The sequence below is a fragment of the Neovison vison genome, chromosome 1 (genome assembly GCF_020171115.1).
Source record: "Neovison vison isolate M4711 chromosome 1, ASM_NN_V1, whole genome shotgun sequence".
Taxonomy (NCBI): Eukaryota; Metazoa; Chordata; class Mammalia; order Carnivora; family Mustelidae; genus Neogale; species Neogale vison.
This window is the reverse complement of record NC_058091.1, coordinates 98,582,556-98,606,341: the sequence shown is the minus strand read 5'-3', so window position 1 is coordinate 98,606,341 and position 23,786 is coordinate 98,582,556. Positions and strand designations below refer to the sequence as shown.

At 41.2% G+C, this 23,786-nt stretch overlaps 1 protein-coding gene across 3 annotated transcripts in view; it reads right to left on the bottom strand.

Annotated features, from left to right (window-relative positions):
• The window catches only part of EFHC1 (EF-hand domain containing 1), a 67,916-nt gene that overhangs the window by 291 nt on the left and 43,839 nt on the right, over positions 1–23,786 (bottom strand). For 2 of the 3 annotated variants that reach the window (XM_044252817.1, XM_044252836.1), the window contains 3 exons: positions 6,794–6,937; positions 4,010–4,220; positions 2,128–2,426 (listed from right to left, as the gene is read on the bottom strand). In XM_044252817.1, coding sequence (XP_044108752.1) covers positions 2,355–2,426; positions 4,010–4,220; positions 6,794–6,937 — 427 coding nt within the window. In that variant the 3' untranslated portion in view covers positions 2,128–2,354. Of the gene's footprint in view, positions 1–2,127; positions 2,427–4,009; positions 4,221–6,793; positions 6,938–23,786 lie in introns of those variants that run through there. The other variant, XM_044252827.1, reaches the window with a different exon arrangement.

The following is a 23,786-nucleotide window of genomic DNA, read 5'->3' as shown; positions in this document are numbered from 1 at the left end:
ACGTTCACAGTACAGGCGTACATGTACAGGGAACCAAGAGAAGAACTGTCCCAATGAGGCGAGAAGGGTAAGGAGCACTGGGACCTCAAAAGGTGAGTAAGAGGATATTTTCCTGATGTCTCCCTTTCAGCTAAGGACCGAAGTCAGCAAGTACCTCCGTCTGCTGCAGTTGGTGCAGATCCAGGAAAGACTGAGGATCCAAAGTTTTGTGAACTTCCCTCTCCCAGGGGTTGTGGAGAAGTCCCTGGAGTGCGGTAGGTCCACAAGCTAAGTGTGGGAGATGCCCCGAGTCCCCTGGAGCTCAGAGCGGGAGAGTTAGTACCGCATTCTAACCTCTAGGGAGCCTCCAGCGAGCCTCCAGCAAAGGGACCAGCTGTAACTACACAGCCCAGAGAGCAGTCTAGCGGGCACAATGGCAAGAGTGGAAGGGACTCTAGGAGGGGAAGCCCAAGGGGACCCCCCCATGCAGAGGGCCTCTGGAGAGGAGAAGGAGGAATGGAGGGAACGTGCTGTTAGAACCAGGCATGCTGGAGATGGGGAGATGGAGACATCTGAGGGTGCACAGAGACCTTTCTTGGGGGAGGGTCCTACGATCACACAAAAACTGCCCTAGAGGTGGCGGTGGGGAGCCAGTCTTTCAGTGCACAGGACACACAGAAGGCCCTGACGCAGATGCGGACTTCACAAGTCACAGAAATAAAACTTTGCCCTTTCCCTCTGGTGTCTACTCCCTCCCCTTCCCGGACACTACACAGGCCAGAAAGAGCAGTGTGGTTGAATGGGGGCAAAGGCAGCGAAACCAGAAGGAAGGGGAAACCCACTGTACGTGTTGTAGGGCTCAATCTCAATCTCTCTCTCTCACATACACACACACACACAGAGGCTTCTAGGCTTGGCAGGCAGGATAGAGTTTAGTATTTTTACTTTAGACTGAAATGGATTTCTGAATATTTAGAAATTGGGTTTTCAATAGTTAAGTGACTGGGGGTAACAAATTTTAAAACGGGTTCTTCTGGAGATAAGGGCCTGGAATAGGAAAGTAGGAGTCAACGTGTATGGTCTTATAGCCCTTTGAATCAGCTAGTTGGATGTGGCTTGGCTCGTCAGTGGAGGAAGAAGGAGCCGTTCTGAGAGGGCAGGTGTCCTGGATCCTGTAGGGACAGCTCCCCCCTCCTCTATATCCCTGCCCGAGGAAGGAAGTAGAATCTGGGCTGGCAGCTGGAAAGAGATGGGGGTGGCTTCAGCTGGGGAGCAGCCCCAGTTCTAAAAGCTGAGGCAAAGCTCATCAGAGGACCAGTACCTACTTTTCCTCCCATCTCAAAACCAGGCTCTCGAAAAGCAGCATTTTTCTTTATATTTTAACCATAGTTTACATCAAGGAATACATTTTCCATTATGGCCCAATAAATACACACTCAGTTGAAACAAAGAGTTTCGTGAACCAGTATATAACCTATTTGTACCATACTCTGATATTTTATTTTCTATTCCATTTTTTAAAATGTAGCTCTACTAATGGGCCTAGAGCCACGGTTTGAAAAACATGGATTTCCCCGATACTGGGGTGAGCAGGCATGTGGTGGTGGACAGCGGCTCACAGCAGCATTAGACTGTGTGCTTAGTTCTGGCACCCCAGATGCTGCTGCTCCCTGCAAAATCTAGCTTTCCTTCTGCTCGTGGTCATTCCAGGGTTCTCCAAACAACCAACCAATGGAACGTATATGTAGAGAAAGAAGTTTCTTACAAAGAATGGGCTTTCGTGATTACGGAGGCTGACAAATCCCAAGATTTGCAGCCAGCAGGCTGGAGCCCTGTGAGAGCGGCTGTCTCTCTACTCCCTGTGAGTAGCTCTGGTCTGCAGGCCAGGCCAGCAGGCACAAGACCCAGTGTTGAGTTTGATTCTGAAGACAGGGACAAGTTGATGGTACAGTTCAAAGGAAGGCAGGAGGATTTCTTACTTGGGGAGTGGTCAGCCTTTTCCATTCAGGCCTTAAAGAGACTGGATGTGGCCCACCCCCGGGTCAATCTACTTTTCTCCGTCTACGAATTCAAATGTTACTCTCACGCAGAAAGGGACACACCAGAAAATGTCTAACCAAACACCTGGGCACCCCACGGCCCCGACAAGTTGACATAAAATTAACCATCACAATACCCTTCCTCCCTAAAAAAAGCACCAATCTTAGCTCTTAAAAGATCCAATTTAATTTAGACTTAAGTATTCTTAGATTTCAATCTAAGAACCAAAAAATATAATTTTAAGAGCCCTATGATCACCTCTATGAAAAGCACAAGGTGTTTCAAAATGTAGGTCCCACCTCAAAACGTCGTGCTGTGTTCTCCATCTAGCCGGGTCAGTCTGAGAAAGCACGGACCAAGTGGTAGTAGTTGATCTTGTCTTCTCCGTGTGAGCACAGCCTGATCAACTGCAGGAGAGAGCGGAGAGCAGGTGAGCAGAGCAGCATCCCCAGCCATTGTAAACCAAGTCAGAGTTTGTATCCGTGGATTCTAAAATGCTCCTGTGAACCTGGCAGGTAGGGCAGACACAATCCTCATCTTCAACTTAATAAAACTGAAACTCAGGTGGGGCCGATAGTCTGTCAGAGATTTCAGGACTCACATGTATAAGAACATTGTCATTTCCAGAGCACTTTTAATTATTTTTGTATTCAAATACGAGCTTTGTCCACCCAGAGTCTGCCCAGAGTAAAACTCTTAAAATAGCAAACTGCTATTACCATAGGCTAGTAGAAGAATCTAGTTCCGTCACTTCTCATTGACTTTAGCTCAAAGGCCAAGCCGCCTTATGTCACTGCACAAACCATGTCTAAGAAGTTCCACTGGGGGGAGGGGGGGATAGCCTGCTCTGCTGTGGTTACCTTGCCATGTGCAAATCCTTGCCACCCATACCTTCCCCACCCCGGTGCCCGCTGACCACAATTCCACTCTCTTAAGTCAAGTTCACAGATAGTACAAATGACTTAAAAATCAAAAGCTGGGCATACTGTCATTCTGGCGATTTGGGAAGCAAAATGGGCATTTGCCCAAGTGAACACATTCTCTTCTATCTGCCCTCTTCCCTTCCCTGCATGTGTTCCAATATCTGAAAAATCCTCTTCTCCAGCCTAGCCCCTCCAGTGCCACATGACGACCTCCCTCCCCCTAAAGGAGTCTTCACTTCTGAACATCCCTTTTTGCTCAAAAATCTTTAAGAAGGTCTACAGCAGGGTTTTTATCAGGGAGAAGTCTCAATGATAAGCCACAGTCACGCAATCATGGGAGAAATTTTGTTCTGAGTTCCAGGGAAGGCTTGGCTAAAGGGATTTCTAATGAAACAAAGGCACAGAACCCCCTGCTTCAACTTACTCATGAACATTCTAGGAGGAGAACGTCCATGTCCTTCCTCCATGTGCAGCCAGCCCTGGGCTACCCCCAACTGACAGACACCACTGCCCTCTCCCATGCCAGTTGTACTGCTGAGCTAACAGAAACACTGCTGGGGGGTGGGAATCACAGCCTGCCCCCCTCCCTTCAGCCAGACATGGCTCACCCACCACGCTGTGCCATGTACCACATATCCACTTAAAAAGAGGCCCTACAGCAGCCATGAAGAAAGAACCCCAGTGTGAGAATCCAGGGAAAACACCATAATCAGGCCAAATAGGAGATTTGATTCAAACATCTTAAATTTTCCCATTAAAACAAAATACACGGGGCACCTGGGTGGCTCAGTGGATTAAAACCTCTGCCTTCAGCTCAGGTCATGATCCCAGGGTCCTGGGATCCAGCCCCACATTAGACTCTATGCTCAGCAGGGAGCCTTCCCCACCCCTCTCTCTGCCTGCATCTCTGCCTACTTGTGATCTCTCTGTCAAATAAATAAATAAAATCTTTTATTAAACAAGAACAACAACAACAAAAACAAAATACACACACAGTGACCTCTAGGAGAGAACCAATGGGTGTTCACAGCCTCTACAATCAACCCAGCAGGGCAACTCCTACTGACCTCCTTAATCAAGGAATCATCAACTGGCAGGTTGAGAGAGTCACAGATTTTAAAGAACATCTCCTTGTCAACATATCCTGAAGCTTCCTTGTCATAAATTTGAAATGCTTCGCGAATGTTGTCTTTGCACGGATGATCTTTCAGTTGCTTGTGGATTGTGTCTATTAATGCCTCCAGTTCTTGCACACTGGGATCCTCTGGAGTTTGCTTGCTGAAGAGAAAGAAAGGAAATGCCTGGGCTTCTTGTTTACTCTTGACCAGTGTTAGCTCAGTGACCCAAGTTCTCCTTTGGTGAAGCTGGGGAAGCTTCTAATGACAAGCGGTCTGACATGGAGCTGACCAGTAACTGGACACCTGCCTGCAGGGGCTGCCTGGTGACTGGGGAGCCTGGTCAGGGGGTTTCTGAGCAGAAGCTCAGCCTCCCCGGCTGCCACCTGTTACACCGCAGCACCACCAACAGCCAGACCTACCACCAGCATCTCCCCACATTTGGTGTTTGCCTGAGTCACCTGCTGCCACTGAACACTATTGCACTCCATCTGTGTGACATGGTCTAAAGGTACAGGAGTTTTGCAGAACTCACACAATCAGGAATCTCCTACTTTTAGCATGCTGTCTCCAGTTCACTCTGAATTTTATGGAAAATGGTGGACTGAGAAGGTTAGGCTTAGCATTTACTGAAATGGAGAGAGAGGAGAGTAACCCACAGGATTAGAAAGAGGAAGGTCTGTCCCTTCAAAACACAACCAGGATAAGCAGAAGCCTAGTATTTTTTCCCTCTGAACACGAAAGTACTGTTACAAGAAAGAGAATTTTAGAAGCAGGAAAAGATTCACATTTCATCTTTATAAACCTGTTTTGGGGCCTCATTTTATCCCAATAAACTCAGAAAGCACTCCTCTTATTCAATGATTAAAATACAGACTCGAAGACCTTAGAGACTTATCCCAGATGTCCTGGGAGAGGCAACAGGAACAGACATCTCACTCAGATTCAGACACGTCCTTTCAAGTACACCCAGCCACCCCTCACTGAACCCTCTCCCTCCACACCATCACAATACTGGTCCCCTGTGGCTCTCCTGTTCCTATTTCCTCCTACATATAATATTTGAAAGGTTCATTCTTCCAAATGGCCTCTGTTAACTTAATTCCCTTTTGACCCACTGGCAACCCTTGCTGGGGGAAGGTATAAAGTGCTAGAATCTTTCAGGAACAATTTGGAAAACATGAAGCAAAAGCCCAGCAAAGAAATTCAAGTAATTTATCCTAAGGAAATAATCATGAGTTGTATACAAAGATGCAATCTAATAAAGCGGTCTTAAGACAGCTAAAGGTGTAAAAAAAAAAACCCCGTCCCCAAAGGAGGAATTGGTTAAACAATATCCAAAAACAATGAGGCAATGTAATAATAATGTCCCATGGACAGTGTTGCAGGAAGAGTAGACAGATCTGTTAGAAAATCAAGGTGTAAAAGTGGGAACAGAATGCTACATTTTGTATAAAAGTTGGGAGGGGAATAAAAACACTTACATCTGCTTATAGTGTGCAAAGAAACTCTGGGAAGAGATTTTAAAACCAATGAAACAGGTAGTTACTTGTGGGGAAGGGAGGGTATCGTGTGTGTGTGTGTGTGTGTGTGTGTGTTCATGTGAATATAATATACACTCAAAAATTATCAGGGCTCTAAAAAACTTTTCATATCAGAAATGTTCATAATACACTATCAAGTGCAAAAATGCTAGTTAAATATTACAGGATTATTCCATTTTATATGCATATTAAAGCAATATTGGAGGTAATCATCTCTGGGTTATGGACTTTTAAGAAATACTTCTATTTTCCAAATTTTTACTCCTTGAAAGTTATTTATTCTGGGCATGTGTTACATTTATAGTAAGACAAATTACGGTATAAGCTCTAATAAAAACCTCTACTATCTAAATGCTGTCTGGCATTATTCACTATTGAAGCAGAATATGTGTATATGTTGGGCACACCTCCGATCATACGTATGGAATTATGCGTGACTGTCAGGGAGCTACTTTAGTGTCAGAGAATAGTCAAACCTCAGTCTTGTGTATCAGGAGCTAGAGTCATGAAGCATATATATTTAACATGTGATCATGCAGTCATTTTGGAAAAGAGAAGATAACTCCCTTCCCTGAAGGGGCCAGATGGCCATACTGCTTCATACAATAGGGAAAATGCCCATAGTGTCTGCTGCCTTTGAGCACGATGAAGTAAATTTGAACAGAACTTGCAACAGGTGGTACTGAGTAAGACAGAGCTGGTGAAAAGTTACAGCCCCTATACAGAGGTGGTGCAAACCAGGACCCATTCTCCAGGAAAGCTACAAGACCCACATGTTAACAAAGGAACACAGGGGCCCAGTGATTGTCTTTAATAGGGACTGCCTGAGAGAGATGGCTGGCTTCACAACCCTCGAGGTGCAGACTCTGTGCCAAGCCTTCCAATGCTCTTCTTTTACTTTCCATAAAAGCAAACATGAGTTTTATAGGGTGATTGTACTCCCACAGGTAAGAAAGATATGGTTTTCATTCCACTCTTAGAATATTTTCCTAGGAGCAACCTGGCAAAACCCTCTACTTAGCAAGAACTAAATGGAATTTACATATTTTCTTCAACAGCAAAGAGATTCAATCCTGTTCTTTCTTATAGTTGGGGGAGGAGGGGGGTTTAGCAGGCAAGTCTTTTATGTGCTAGAACTTTAACGTGTGGCCATTTCAACCGCAAAGACTCAGCGTCAACCCCTTGGCCTGACCTTAGCTCTTGATCCATGATCCAAGATCTCCCCTTGGTCCCAGTGAAGGTAGACCCACTCCCAGGACAGGCAGTTTCTTGCTCACAGAGCTTTGGGTAGTCAGGAGGCTGAGTAACACCGTTCTCGATTTCTTGCTGCTTTTTACTGTTGAGAGAGAAGAAATTATAGTAAAGAGTATGAGCTCTAGAGTCAAGCTCGTTCAAAAGCTTTTACCGCTGAAAGGCTACACGAACTTGAGTAGATTAGCTAATTGTCTATAACTTTAGTTTCATCTATCATATGGAAGCTTTGAAAGGAAGTTACCTCATGAGGATTATTGTGAGAATTACAGGAACTATTACCTATAAAGCACTTAGTACCTAACATAGACACATGGAAATGTCAGCTTTAAACAACGTTCTTCTGACAGTCCTAGTAGAAGTATTCTCTCATCTAACAACTCTTTATTGAACATGTATGGCCCAGTTCTAGAAGGAACCTGCCTCTAATAAGGATCCCTGATCTCCAGAAGGTAATTAAGACATGGACTTTAAAATTACTCACAGAAGGGAGAAAATGACCGTTACCATGTAGAGGAGGTACAAAGCCTGAGAAGATCAGGAAGAGCTGAACTAGGAGGTGGCATTTGACCTCGGCCTTGAAGGATGTGAGGGCTTGGGATTAGAAGAATGAAATAAACGAACTGCAGACTGGGAACAGCCTGAGAAAAGGCATGAAAACGAATGCTGGAGCTTAGTATAATAAACCTGTTTGGGCTGCAGGGGTTGTGGAAAAGTAAACTGGAACTCTCAAGTTAGATGGTCATTTGGAGACCCACTATGGAGGTTCTCAGATACTAGACTAAGAACTTCAGAGTTTTGTTTTTAAGTGACAGAAATATCTTAATAGTAGTACTATGATGAAGAAATAAAAAAAAAGGTCAAAAGGGAAATTTAAAAAAATCTTGAAACAAATGAAAATGTAAATACAACATACTAAAATATGGGAAGCAGCAAAAGCAGTTCAAAGAGGGAAGTTTATCACAGTAAATGTCTACATTAAGAAAAAAAGGATCTTGGGGTGCCTGGGTGGCTCAGTTAAGCATCCACTGCTTGATTTCGGCTCAGGGTTGTGAGATCAAAACCTGCATTTGGGCTCTGTGCTGGGTGTGAAGCATCCTTCAGATTCTCTTTTTCCCCTCTCCCTCTGCTCCCACCTCTGGGTCATGCAAAACAACAACAACAAAAAAACAAAACACACTAACTTTATACCTCAAGGAACTAGAAGAAGAAAAAACTAAGCACAAAGTTAGCAGAAGGAAGGAAATGGTAAAAATCAGAGCAGAAAAATGATAGAAAAGAATCCATGAGAATAAAAGCTGGTTTTGTGAAAAGATAAGCAAAATTGACAAGCTTTTACCTGCACAGAGGAAATAAAAAGAACAAAATCAGAAATGAAAGATGTTACAAATGATATCATAGAAATACAAAGAATCGTAAGAGATCATTATGAATAATTATACATCAACAAATTGGATTACCTAGAAGAAATGAGTAAATTCCTAGAAACAAAACCTACTAAGACTGAATCATTGAGCTAGAAAATCTGAGCAGACCAATAACAACTAAGGAGGTTGAGTTGGTAATAAAAAAAATCTCCCAACAAAGAAAAGCTCAGGACCAGATCATTTCACTGATGAATGCTACCTAGCATTTAAAGAAAAATTTGTAACAATCCTTCTCAAACTCTTCCAAAAAAACTGAAGAGAAAGGAACACTCACAAGCTCTTCTTACAAGGCCAGGTTTACCCTGTTACCAAAGCCAGACAAGGACACTACAAGAGAAGTATACACCAATATCTTTCGTGAATATAGATGCAAAAATCTTCAACAAAACACTGGCAAAGCAAATTCAACAGCACGTTAAAAGGATCATATACCATGATCAAATTATATTTATCCTTTGTATGCAATAATGGTCCAACATACACAAAAATCAATAAATGTGATATACCACATTAACAGAATGAAAGATAAAAATCACATGATCTCAATAAAGAAAAAGCATCTGACAAAATTCAAGATTCTTTCAGGACAAAAACTCAACAAATTAGGTATAGAAGAAATGTACCTCAACATTACAAAGGCCACATATGACAAACCCACTGCTAACATCATACCCAACAGTGAATAAGAAAAGGATGCCCATGCTTGCTGTTTGCATTCAACTAGACCTAGCCAGAGCCATTAGGCAAGAAAAAGAAACAAAAGGCATAGAAATACAAAAGGAGGAAGTAAAATGGTCTCTGTTCACAGATGATGTGTACTATGTACAGAAAACCTTAAGAACTCCACCAAAAATATGTTAGAACTAATCAACAAATTCAGTTAAGTTGCAGGATACAAAGATCAGTTGTGTTTCTATACATTAACAATGAGCTATCTAAAAGAAAAAAATAAAAATTCCACTTATAATAGTATCAAAAACAATAAAATAGTTAGGGATAAATTTAAGGACATGAAAGAAAGATATACTGAAAACTAAGACACTGAAAGAAATTAAAGGCACAAACAAATGAAAAGATACCTTGTGTTCTTGCATTGGAAGAATTAATAACTGTTTCAATGTCCAAAGTGATCTACAAATTCAGTGCAATCCTTATCAAAGTTTCAATGGCATATTTCACAGAAATAGAAAAAAAATCCTAAAATTTGCACGGAACCATAAAAATCCCAATAACCAAAGCAGTCCCGAGAAAGAAGAACAAAGCTGGAGCATCACACTTCCTGATTTCAAACTATCATTACAAAGCTATTGTAATCAGGGATGCCTGGGTGGCTCAGTCGGGTAGGTGGCTGCCTTCGGCTCAGGTCATGATCCCAGCGTCTGGGATCAAGTACCGCATCCGGCTCCTTGCTCCAGGGGGAGCCTGCTTCTCCCTCTGCCTCTGCCTGCCAATCTGCCTGCCTGTGTTCTCTCTATCTCTCTGACAAATAAATAAATAAAATCTTAAAAAAAAAAAAAAGCTCCTGTAGTCGAAACTACTGGGACTGGCATAAAAAGAGATACATAAGCCAATGGAACAGAATAGAGCCCAGAAATAAGCTCATGCATGTATGCTCAACTGTCTTTGACAAGGTTGCCAAGAACACAATGGGGCAGGACAGTCTCTTCAGTAAGTGGCTGGGAAAACTGGGTATCCCCACAAAAGAATGAAATCAGATCCCTATTTTATAGAACTCACAAAAATTAACTCAAAGCGATTGAAGACTTAAACACAAAACCTGGGATTTGGACTCCGTAGAAGTAATCAAAAGAAAAAAGCTCCTTGACATTAGTCTTGGCAATGTTTTTTTGGACACCAAAAGACACAGTCAACAAAAGCAAGACAAACAAATGGAACTACATCAAATCAAAAAGGTTTCTGCACAGCAAAAGAAAAAAAAATCAACAAAATGAAAAGGCAACCTGTGAAATGGGAGAAAATATTTACAAACTGTCTTAGTCTGTTCAGGCTAGTCTAACATAATACCAGAGACTGGTTGGCTTATAAACAACAGAAATTTATTTTTCTCAGTTATGGAGGGTAAAAGTCCAGGATCAGGGCAGCCCAGATTCCACGTGGTGGCTGGTGAAGGCTCTTGTTTGTTCATAGCCAGTGTCTCCTCTCTGTGTCCTTACATGATGGAAAGGGGCTAGCAAGTTCTCTGGGTTTTTTTGTTTTTTGCTTTTTGAGTTTTTTTTTTAAAGATTTTGTTTATTTATTCGACAGACAGATCACAAGTAGGCAGAGAGGCAGGCAGAGAGAGAGGAGGAAGCAGGCTCCCTGCTGAGCAGAGAGCCCGATGTGGAGCTTGATCCCAGGACTCCAGGATCATGACCTGAGCCGAAGGCAGAGGCCTTAACCCACTGAGCCACCCAGGTGCCCCAGTTTTGTTTTGTTTTTGTTTTTTTTTTTGATAAAAACACTAACCCCATTCATAGGGTTCTCATGACCTAATCACTTTCCAAAGGCCCTTCCTCTTAATAATATCACATGACCTCTAAATATGGATCAAGATATCAACATATAAATTTTGGGGGGAGGACACAAACATTCAAACTATAGCACAAACCATATATCTGATAAGGGGTTAATACCTAAAACATAAAAGGAATTCATATAACTCAATAACAAAAAAATAATCCAATTAAGACATGGACAAATGACCTGAGTAGACATTTTTCTGAAAAGGATATGCAAATCCCAATGAGAACATGAAAAGATGCTCAAGATCACTAATCTTGAGAGAAATGCAAATCAAAACCAAAATGAGATATCATATCTGTTAGAATGGTCATCATCAAAAAGACAAGAGCCAATAACCTGGGGAGGCTGTGGAGGAAAGGGAACTCTTATACCCTCCCACTGTAGGTAGGAATATAAAATAGTATAGCCATTATGGAAAACAGTCATGGAATATCCTCAAAAAATTAAAAATAGAACTATAATAGTATCTAACAATCCCACTTCTGGATATATTTCTGAGGGAAATGAAATCGACCTCAAAGAGACATGTGCACTGCACTCCCATATCACTGCAGCATTATTCACAATGGCCAAGAAATGAAAACAACCTAAATGTCCATAGATGGAAAAAAAACATAGATTAAAAATGTGATACATATATAAAAAACATGGCACAATGGAATGTTACTCAGCCAAAAAAAAGAAGGAAATCCTGCCATTTGTGATAACATGGATGAACCTGAAGGATATTGTGCTTTGTGAAATAACCCAGAGAAAAACAAATACTGTATAATCTCATTTTATGTGTGGAATCTAAAAAATGTTGAAGTCCAAGGGCTGAGGGAGAAGAGTGATGTTGGTCCAGAGTACAAACAATCATTAACAAGGTGAATAAGTTCTGGAGGTCTAATGTACAGCACTGTGGCTACAGTTAGTAATATTGTCCCGTATACCTGATATTTGCAAAGAGATCTTAAGCATTCCCAGTACACACACACACACACACACACACACAAATGGTAGCCATGTGAGGTGATGGATGTGTTAATTAACTTGATTGATATTCATTGTGAATAACTGCCACAAACCACCATGTTGTACATATTAACTGTATACATTTAGACCTCAATAAAATGGAGGGGGAAATAGTCGCATGATGAATTCGGAGTCAAGTTCCAGGATTACTAATCAGATCACTGTACATGAAGTGGATTAAGGGAAAGAGTGAGCATGGGAAGATACGCCAGGAGGTATTGAGGACATCAAGGTAAGCCGTGATGGAAGTATGGCAGACACTGGTGGTTCGTTGTGCAATCTTCATCCTCTCCTTTTCCTAACAGGGTCCTTATTTTGTTTGGAGCAGCTGCTAGGAGTGACTGCATGACACTGCCCAGAAAATGAGATGTCAGCAGAAGTTGCTGGGTGGGGCTCCTGGATAAGCCCTTTAAAAAAAACAGGAAAGACATGGCGAGATTGGCTGTTCAGTCCTTTACCCTTTGTCCTTCCCCTTCTTCCTGCCTGGATTCTATAGATGCAATGCTGGAGATGGAACATTCACTTTGTGGCCACAGAATGAAAAGCAGGAGGGCAAAAACTACTTGCTAAGATGTCTGAGAAGAGTGAGAAAAAATATCATTTCTCTGCTGGCATTGCAAAGCCACCACACCAGCTCTAGACCACTTCCCTCAAGATGCTGTATTCCAGGAAGAACATAAAACTCCACTGGGTTAAGCTAACAAAATTTGTTTCTGTTATTATGTGCAGACAAATGCAGTTCATAACTGACTGAGTGCTTTAAATTGGGAAATGGGGCAAATGAATAGAAGGCAGAGGCAAGACATATTATGGAATAAAAGAATTTAACATATTGAACACGGCGCAAAATAAAAGAGGTCAAAGGTATCTTCAAGGTTTCAAACCAAGCAGATGGAACACTGATGTGATTAAGAAAAAGTGGGCAATTAACATTTATTGCTTGTCTCCTGTGTGTGCCAGACACTATGCTGGTGCTTTACATATGTTATCACAACTCACTGCTATCGCCACTTTATGAGACAGAAAGAAGGAAGAAAAAAGAAGGAAAAGCAGTTGTGCTACAAAAATGAAAATGACAACGGCCTCATTTTTTTGTTGTACAAGTTGTAAGATACTGTGACTCAGCTGGCTGAGGACACATCGAAAGGCCAACAGGTATCTAGGATAGAATCAGGAGAATGGTCAGAATGGAGAGCAGCTTATTTAGACACCTTACAATGAAATAAGACTGTCAAGAGAGTTTAGCAAAAGCAAGTAAGAGGACCAAAAATAGGATCTTGAGAGACATCAACCCAGTAGACAAAATGTATTAAAAAGATACAAACAATAGGCTTCCAGAGAAGTAGCAGGAATATCAGAGACTCTTACTTTCTAGAACTCAAAAAAGTTTTTTAAAAAGGGGGTGGTAAAGACTTCCAGAGAAGATGGTGGAGTAGGAGGGTCCTGGGATCACCTCAACCCATGGATACACCTAGATAATACATCAGTGTAAATAACCCAAAAAATGATCCGAAGAGTGGTCGAACAGATTACACCCAGCTAAATGTAGAGAAGTGACCGCACTGAGAGGATAAGAAGGGCAGAGACGTGGTTGGGAAGCCAACAGACCCACAGAACTGTCTGTGGGAGGGAGGAACTCCACGAGCGCGGACAGATGGGCAGACCCCACACTTCAGGCACAGGGGACTCACAGGGGAAGATGCATCCCCATAGCATTTGGTTTTGAAAACCAGAGGGGCCTAACAATCAGTAGATCTTAACACCTGGAACTTTAAAAATCCCAGAGCAGCTTTGCTCTGGGAGAGCCAGGAGGGCAAGAGGAAACTGAGTCTCTGCCCTTATGGAGACAGCACAACAAAGAACCCTGCTGAGATACAGCATAGAAGCAGCAGCTTGAAAAACGTCTGGGGTATCAAGGAGGGAGATTTGTTTACTAATCTCAGAGTGTGTCCTGGAGGGACTGGACACTTTGGGAAACTTCTTTAAGAACAAAAGAGAAGGGGGGCCTGGGGGCTCAGTTGGTCAAGTGGCTGACTTCAGCTCAGGTCATGATTTCAGGGTCCTGGGATTGAGCCTTTCATCAGCTCCAGGCTCAGTGGGGACTTTGCTTACACTCTTTCTCTCCCTCTCTCAAATAAAATATTAAAAAAAAAAAAAAAAAAAGGAACAAATGAGCAGGTACCATTCTCCCCTCCCTAAAATACAAGGACACCTGTGTGAACCAGGGCAACATAAACACTCTCCACCTAGCTTGCAAACAGCACATCCCATCTGTGGGGTCTCCTGCAGACATGACCTTTCCATCCTGGTCTGAGCAGGAATTTTCCTACCCACCCTTGTGGCCGCAGGTCCCCTTATACTGAAAATCAGCATGGACCTTGCTGGCACAGTGCAACCTGCCCCCTCCAACCTGACCTTGGCAGGAGTCCATCCTAAGTGGTGCCACAAGCCAGGCAGGGTGCAAGCAGCCCAGATGGGCGAGCACCACTCCATAGTGACTCCTGCTCCAGGGTGAGGGAATGATCACCACATACACAGCATTAGGACTATAGCCCCAGCAGTAGGCTAGGGCCAGATGTCTGGTCTAACTACAGACCCTGCCCACAATTGAAAATTTCTCAGTACCCTGCAGTTTAGTGCTACTACAGTTTTGGCCAATGTCTGGTCTGACTCAACTCAAACCCAAGGTGGCCCCAGACTGGCCCACTAATACCAAAGGGACCAAAAACTGCCACAACAAGCAAAGAGAACCACTGCAGACAACGGGCTGAAAACAAGAGACAGAAAGTAAGACAAAATGAGGAGACCAAATAATACATCCCAAATGAAAGAACAGAACAAAATCACAGCAAGAGAGCTAAACAAAACAGAGATAAGTAATATACCTAACAGAGAATTTAAAATAATGCTCATAAAGAATCATTGAACTTGAGTGGATAACCTCCATGAGACCTTCAACAAAGAGATAGAAAACACTGAAAAGAACCAATTACATAGATGAAGAACTCAAAAACTAAAATAAAATATATAGATTATATATGTATAATTTATATATTAACATATACATATACACTATATATACATATCTTTTGGTACACTAGAATAAAATATTAGCCTAGAACAAGCAGAACAAATCAGCGACCTGGAGAACACAGTTCAGGAGAGCAATCAAGCTGAGCAGGAGAGAGAAAAAATAATAATAAATGAAAATGGATTAAGGAACCCAAGAATACTGTCAAGTGTAGAAACATCCAGGTTATAGGAATCCCAGAAGGAAAAGAGAGATCAAAAGTGGAAGAAAATGTGGTTGAAGAAATAATAGCTGGAAATTTCCTGAATTTGGGGAAGGATACAGAAATCTACAACCGGGAGGCATGGGAAGGCCCCAACAAAATCAACCTAAGGAAGTCCACATCAAGACACATAGTAATTAATATGGCAAAAAGTAATAATGAAGAGAATCCTAAAAGCAGCAAGAGAAACGAAAACAGTTACATCCAAAGGAATCCCTATAAAGCTATCAGTTAATTTTTAAGCAGCAATTCTGAAGGCCAGAAGGCATATATTCAAAGAGCTGAAAGAAGAAAACCCTGCATTCAAGAGAACTCTGTGCAGCAAGGCTATCATTAAGGATAGAGAGAGTTTTTCAGACAAACAAAAAGTAATGGAATTCATCACCACTAAATCAGCCCTGCATGAAATGTTAAAGGGGACTCTTCCAATGAAAAGGAAAAACCATAAGTAGGATTTTAAAAAAGAAGGAAGCACAAAAGCAGTAAAATTAAGCATATCTATACAAATTAGTTAAGGAATTAAAAAAATAAAAGGATGTTAAATACGATACCATACACCTAATCATGGAGGGGAGAGGAGCAAAAATTTAGTGCTTTTAGAATGGGTTCAAACTTAAGTGAACATCAGCATAATATAGAGTGCTACCTGCAGATGCTATATGCAATCCTAATGGTAGCTGCGAATCAAAACCTGGTAACAGATATGCAAAAAATGAAGAGACATGAATTCAAGTATATCACTAAAGAAAGCCAGCAAACCAGGAGAGCAGAGCACAAGAGAAGAAAGGACAGAGATGAAATACAAAAACAGTCATAAAACAGGAACAGAATGGCTATAAGCACATATCCATCAGTAATCACTTTGAATGTAAATGGACTATGCTCCAATCAAAAGACATAGGGTGATGGAATGGACAGAAAAGCAAGACCCAGTGGTGCCTGGGTGGTTCAGTCAGTTAAGTGTCCTACTCTTGATCTCAGCTCAGTTCCTGATTTCAGGGTCGTGAGTTCAGGCCCCACAGTGGGCTCCACACTGGGCATGGAGCCTACTTAAAAAAATTAAAAAATAAATAAAAACTAAAAGCAAGATCCACCTATATATTATGCTGGCTATAAAAGGCTCATTTCAGATCTAAAGACACATGCAAATTAAGTGAAGGGATGGAAAAGCATTTCTCATCCAAATGGCAGTGAAAAGAAAGCCAAAGTAGCAATACTTATATCAGACAAAATAGATTTTATTATTTTTTCTAAGATTTATTTGAGAGAAAGTGTACAAGCAGGGAGAGAGGCAAAGGGAGAGGGTAGAAGTCTCCTTGCTGAGTGGGGGAGGCTGATATATGGCTCAATTTCACGACCCTGAGGTCACTTCACAACTCTGAGCCAAAACCAAGAGTGGGACGCTTAGCCAGCTGAGCCACCAGGTGCCCCAGAAAAAACAGACTTTAAAACAAAGACTGTGAGAGGAGACAAAGAAGGACACTATATAAAGGGAATACTCCCACAAGAAGATATAGCAATTATAAATATTTATGCACCAACATAACATAACCAGTTAAAACAAACATAAAGGAAGTAAACAATAATAATGCAATAATAGTAAGGGACTTTAACACCCCACTGACATCAACAGATAGATCATCCAAACAAATTCAACAAAGAAATAGTGGCTTTGAATGACGCACTAGACCAGATGGACTGAAGAGATATACTCAGAACATTCCATCCTAAAACAGATTACACATTCTTTTTGAGTGCATATGGAATTTTCTCCAGAGAGACTATATGTTTGGCCACAAAACAAGTGTCAACAAATTCAAAAAGACTGAAGTCATACCATGCATCTTTTCTGACCACAGTACCGTAAAACTAGAAATCAACCACAAGAAAAAAAAAATCTGAAAAGAACACAAATACGTGGAGGTTAAATAACATGCAACTAAACAATGACTAGGTCAACCAAGAAATCAAAGAGCAAATAAAAAATACATAAAGATGAATGAAAATGAAAACACAATGGTCTAAAATCTTTGGGATGTAGCAAAAGCATTTCTAAGGCCTACTCAAGAAGCAAGAGAAATCTCAAATAAACAAACTAACCTTAAATCTAAAGAAACCAGAAAAAGAACAAACAAAACTCTAAACCAATAAAGGGAAATAATAAGATTAGGGCAGAAATGAACTAGAATGGTACAATGAAACCAGGAACTGGATCTTTGAAAAGATCAACAAAACTGATAAACCTTTAGCCAGATTCAATTAAAAAAAAATGGATGTGGACCCCACAGAAATTCAAAGGACTGGAAAGGCGTATAATTTTTTTATAATACTCTAACAAATCAAACAACCTAGAAGACATAGATAAATTCCTAGAAATATATAATCTCCCAAAACTGAATCAAGAAGAAGTAAAAATTTGAACAGACTGACTGCCAACAATAAAATTGAATCAGTAACCAAAAAACCCTCAACAAAGAAAAGTCCAGGACCAGATGGCTTCACATGAATTCTACCAATTTCTTTTTTTTTTTTTTTTTTTTAAGAGAGGGTGGTGTGGGGGAGGAGCAGATGGAAAGGGAAAGAATCTTAAGTAGGCTCCACGCTCAGGAAGGAGCCTGATGTGAGGCTTAATCTCACAGCCCTGAAATCATGAACTGAGCCAAAATCAAGAGTCGGACACTTACCGCTTCACAACGTTTTGGCTAAGATCAAGTGAAGATTCAGTCAGACACTTAACTGACTGAGCCCACCCAGGCACTCCAATTCTACCAAACATTTAAAGGAGACTAGGTGTTATATGCAACTAATGAATCACTAAACATTACATCAAAAACTAATGATGTATTATATGTCTGTTAGTTGAATAAATAAAAATAAATTTAAAAAATAAAGAAGACTTAATACCTATTCTTCTCAAACTATTAAAAAAAAATCGGGATGCCTGGGTGGCTTGGTGTGTTAAATGTCTGCCTTCAGCTCAGGTCATGATTCCAGGATCCTGGGATCGAGTCCCACATCAGGCTCCTTGTTCAGTGGGTAGCCTGCTTCTCTCTCAGCCTGCTGCTCTCCCTGCTTGTGCTTTCTCCCTCTCTCTCTCTCAATCTCTTTCTCTGACAAATTAATAGGTAAAATCTTCAAAGAAAAAAAAATAGAGCAAGGAAAGCTTCCAAATTCATTCCATAAGGCCAGCATTACCCTGATACCAATACCAGATAAAAACATTACAAAAAAAGAGAGAGGGAGAGAAAACTACAAGCCAATAGCTCTCATGAGCATAGATGCAAAATTCCTCAAAAAAGTATTAGGAAACCAAATCCAACAAAACATTAAAAAAAAAAAATCATTCACCATGATCAAGTGGAATTTATTCCCAGGATGCAAGCATGGCTCAATATTCACAAATCAATGTGATACATCACATCAATAAGAGAAAAGGATAAAAACCATATGATTATTTCAATATATGCAATAAAAACATTTGACCAAGTACAATATCCATTCACGATAAAAACCCTCAACATCTCTACCTCTAATATCATACTCAGTGGTAAGAAACAGAGCTTTTCCCCTAAGATGAAGAATAAGACAAGAATTGTCCACTCTCACCACTTTTATTCAACATGGTACTGGAAGTGCTAGCCATAGCAATTAGACAAGACAAAGGAATAAAAGGCATCCAAATTGGTAAGGAAGAAGTTAAACTGTCACACTTGCAGATGACATGATACTATTTATAGAAAACCCTAAAAACTCCACCAAAAAAACCTACTAGAACTGATACAGAATTCAGTAAGGTCATAGGATACAAAAATCAATAGACAAATGCTGATTAACACCCAGTAATGTACAGAATAGTTGAGTATATTAAACACCTGAAACTAGCAAAGCACCAATTGCTAAAATTTTTTAAGAAAAGTCTTAGAGTAAATAAAGGAGGGGGGATGGTAAAAAGTGACTTACATGTAGATCAAAAAAGGCTAAACACTAGACCAGGGACTTGGCAAACTATTCTAAAGAAAGTTTAATTGTCATTCAGCCACACTTTCATTACACATTGCCTACGACTGCTTCTTTCACCCTGGAAGGGCAGAGTTGAGTGGTTCCAACAGAGATGGTATGGCCCACAAAGCCTAAACTATTTACTACCCGTCTCCTTACTAAAAATTTTTGCCATCCTGTCCTACACTATGAGCTCCCTACACGCTCATATATTTGCTCGAGCAAATATATATATATATGAATGATAAGGTCTGGCACAAGCCACAAGCTCATATATCCGTTGAATTAATGAAAAAATGACAAGAGACCATTTAAATCTGGAAGTGATCGATGACCTTCATGGAAGCAGTTTATGAAGCATGGATGCTGAAGCAGGCAGAACGGAGGTGGTTACAGACCCAAAACAGAATAATTATATCTGGAGAAATGGGAGCTACTTATCTTTGATAAGAAGGTAAAGAAAGAGGAGTAATAGTTCGGGAATTCTCTAAGGAGAAAACTGAAGGAACTTACCTTGGATCATTTGGTCTCATATTTGAGACCAACTGCAAATTGAATATGGAAGAACTTGGGGCATAAAGAAAACAGGAAAAAAAATAAGAGCAGTTGGGAATGTCTGTATGGAAAAAGTGGCTAAAACTGAAAAAGGATGAAAAAGCTCACTGAGCAGGGGAGAGGCCTCCTCTTGAAAATGACAGCACAAAAGGGGATGCTGGTTAAGCAAGGATATAGGAATACACAGGGCTTTTGTGTAGAGGTGTGGACTTATGAGCATTTGTCTTTTTCTAAGTCTGAGGTCCATATACTGCAACAAGGACCCAAAACCCAAAAGGAACTTCAGATACTGACAATAATCAATTACCTGTGCACTTTTTAATTTTCTGGCTCAGAGAAAGAAAATGGCTAACTCCAAATATTATCATTCTCTGATTGACACTTGACAAAAGAAGTATTCAGGTCTGACAAGTACTCAAGATCCCCTTTCATGATTCTTAGCAATGATTCATCAAATAAAGGATCTGTATCTCCTTGGAGCGGGTTCTTGATCAGATGGGAAGCGTTAGAAACCAAAGTCAGAATGGCTAGAAGACATGGAAGGTGTGGCACTGGGATTCATACTACCTTCAGGCATTTTCCCTCACTATCTGACCCATCATGAGAGAAGGGAGGGAAGAAAAGGGTCAAAACAGGGATGGTGATGGACCGCTTAACTCAGAACTTGAATTTCTCTTTATTTTTATCGGTATCTTTTTTTTTTAATTTTTATTTTTTTAAACGATTTTTTTTCCAATTTATTTATTTTCAGAAAAACAGTATTCATTATTTTTTCACCACACCCAGTGCTCCATGCAAGACGTGCCCTCTATAATACCCACCACCTGGTACCCCAACCTCCCACCCCCCCCCCGCCACTTCAAACCCCTCAGATTGTTTTTCAGAGTCCATAGTCTCTCATGGTTCACCTCCCCTTCCAATTTACCCAAATTCCCTACTCCTCTCTAACGCCCCTTGTCCTTTATCGGTATCTTAACCTGAGTGCCACACACTGTCTTTTCATCATTATAAATGAGGGAAAAGAAAAAAGAGTCTACTGGTAGCATGCCAAGGCAAAAAGCTTTCCAGTTAAGGAAGATGTGGTCCATATACACTATGGAGTATTATGCCTCCATCAGAAAGGATGAATACCCAACTTTTGTAGCAACATGGATGGAACTGGAAGAGATTACGCTGAGTGAAATAAGTCAAGCAGAGAGAGTCAATTATCATATAGTTTCACTTATTTGCGGAGCATAACAAATAACATGGAGGACATGGGGAGATGAAGAGGAGAAGGGAGTTGAGGGAAACTGGAAGGGGAGGTGAACCATGAGAGACTATGGACTCTGAAAAACAACCTGAGGGTTTTGAAGGAGCAGGGGGGTTTGGAGGTTGGGGGAGCCAGGTGGTGGGTATTAAGGAGGGCACGTATTACATGGAGCACTGGGTGTGGTGCAAAAACAATGAATACGGTTATGCTGAAAAGAAATTAAAAAAAAAAAAAAAGCTTTCCAGTGTTGCTGGTATTTGCATAGACATGGGGAAATTACAGAAAAAAAAACTTTTGAGAAGCACATGAATTAGATATATGACCATGAATCTTCCCTCGGCCCTTAAGGCTGCCCAGTCACCAAACCATGCTTCTCCGGAACATGCGCCTCCCACTTCCCTAGAGAGCTGCCATATTTCATTAGGCCTGTGACAGTTGTTTCACACCTTTTATATGTCTGGAAGTAGGAGGCATTTTTAAATTAATGGTGAAGGTCACTTATAATTGATAATTCCTTAGTAGATAAAATAATGGTATGCATTTATTTTCATTTTATTTTTATATTTTATTGATATAGTCAGTAGAATGGTATGAATCACAACTCTTCCTCTCTCCTGAAACCTCCAACACGTCCCTGTCCTTATTCTTCTTATGGCACTAAGACTCTGAAAACAAAACACCCAGAAGGGCCCCTCAACCATACCCACCCACCTTCCAGGTGCTGCACACACACACTCCACCTTCCTGCTTGTTGTCATAGATCTAGGTTTTCAAGAGTAATTCCAGGACTCCTGGAGGCTCCTGAGATCCTTTTGGGATCTGTGAGGTCAGCATAATCATTCCCATGTACGTATAAACATGCTGTTGTTCATTTTATCTTAAAAATAAGCAAAAACTTCTCCTGTTCCTCTGTCAGCTACTGCCGCTGTTTCTTCCCCTTTGCACAAAAAATTCCTCAAAAAAGCGGTCTGTACTTCTGGTCTCAAATTCCTCTCCTCCCATACATTATTTTTTTTCTTTAATTTTATTTCTGCAGAGTTGACACACAGTTTCAGGTGCACAACATAGTGGTCAACAAGTTTATACCTTATGTTGTGCTCACCACAAGTAGCTACCATCCTCCCACTCTCTTAAATCCCCTCCCATTGGATTTCCCTGCCCTTTCCATTCCACTGAAATGGAGGGAATCCCACTTGGACGCCCCCACATTGTTAAATCCCCATTTGACACAATGAGTCCTTCTGTCTTCATTGACATACAGGCAGCTGTCCCTTTGCAAGGCTCTGATAAGTGGGAATTTCAGTTAACACTGTTAAATAACCCAGCCCCTCAAGGACATGGTTCAACTTTCAGTTACCACATTTATTAACTGTGAGGGATTACAGGAAGCACAGACTCCCTGTCTGCCTGGTCAGTGCACCGACCACCACGTAAACAACTCATGCACATTGATCACCAACAATCATCTCATTTGTTTCAAGTCTGTCAGTGACCGGCTTCTGGGTATCTGTTTTTTAGCTCAGAGCTAGACCCCAGAGTATATTTGAAATACATCATTGAGAGAGGAAATTGGCAAAGAAAAGTAAAAGTGAAGCAAAGACACAAAAAGGGCTAACACTGGATGTGAAGTTGAATCTAACACAATGGAGGTACAGAAGAATGGGAATGAGGACTGGGAATGAGGACACCACCACCAGTGGGGACAGCACTCAGCTGGGAGAAGGGCAACTTAGGGCCTGAATGAGGACAGTGGGTGCATGGAAAGGACAAGCATCTCCCAGATGCAGCGAGAAACTTCACATTAAAAGAACTCTCAGAAGTTATTAAAGGAACGCAAGGAGATATTTCACAACATAGAAAGCAAAAATAATAAAATGTTGAAAGCTGATCCAAAATTAGAAAGGAATATGCCAATTTGCCAAGGCATGGAAAAGATTTTTGCTCTGGTTTTGTGACAAGAATGAGGCAAGCACTGTTCAACCTTGTCTCGGCAAGTTTATTCTACAAAGAAGTAAAACACTTTAATTCTTGATGTTGCCAACATTTTATTATTTTTTTTTTAGACTAATCTTAGAGCAAGTGTGCATGCAAGTAGGGGAAGGGGCAGAGGGACGGGAAGAGAGAATCTCAAGCAGACTCTCTGCAGGAGTGTGTAGTCAAACAAGGGGCTCAATCTCATGCACCTGAGATCATGACCGGAGCCGAAACCAAGAGTCGCTTGCTCAACTGAGAGCCATTCAGGTGTCCCGCCTTTGTTTTAAATTACAGTGTACTAAATAAAAATTAGTTTTACTATTTTTTCACTTCCTTATACATACAGAACCATCAGAGTTTTTCATGTTTTGACAGAAATTTTTAAAGGTTGCAGAATGGTAAATTTTCCTGTCGATTATTAAGATTGGTGTGGTTGCTTTAAGAGTTTGGAGCCCCACGCCAGAGGGAAGATGACCTGCACATCCCTCATCTGACTTCCAGGCCATCACGCCCACTTGCTTTTCTTCCTGCCTCACGAGCTGACTTCCCAGTCTCCTCTCTCAGCACTTACTGTGGGAAGACATCAGCCCGGACCTGGGAGCTTTTCTACTTCCACTGCTCCCTCAGAGATTTCACCCGGTCCTGTGGCTTGAAATTCATCTACAAGCCAGCAACTTCCTCATTTACATCCCCAGCCCAGACCTCCTGCCTGTAAGCCAGATTTCTATATCTGATGGCCTCCTTAATATCTCCATCTGGATATGATAGATACCTTAAACCCAGGATACTGTTAGAAGAGGGAAGGGGGTCAGCAAAGTACCCTCTATAATGGAAAGGCTCTTTAAGACTGAAAACCAAAGCAAGCCACTCCAGCCATTTACAGTTTCTTTCAGGGTA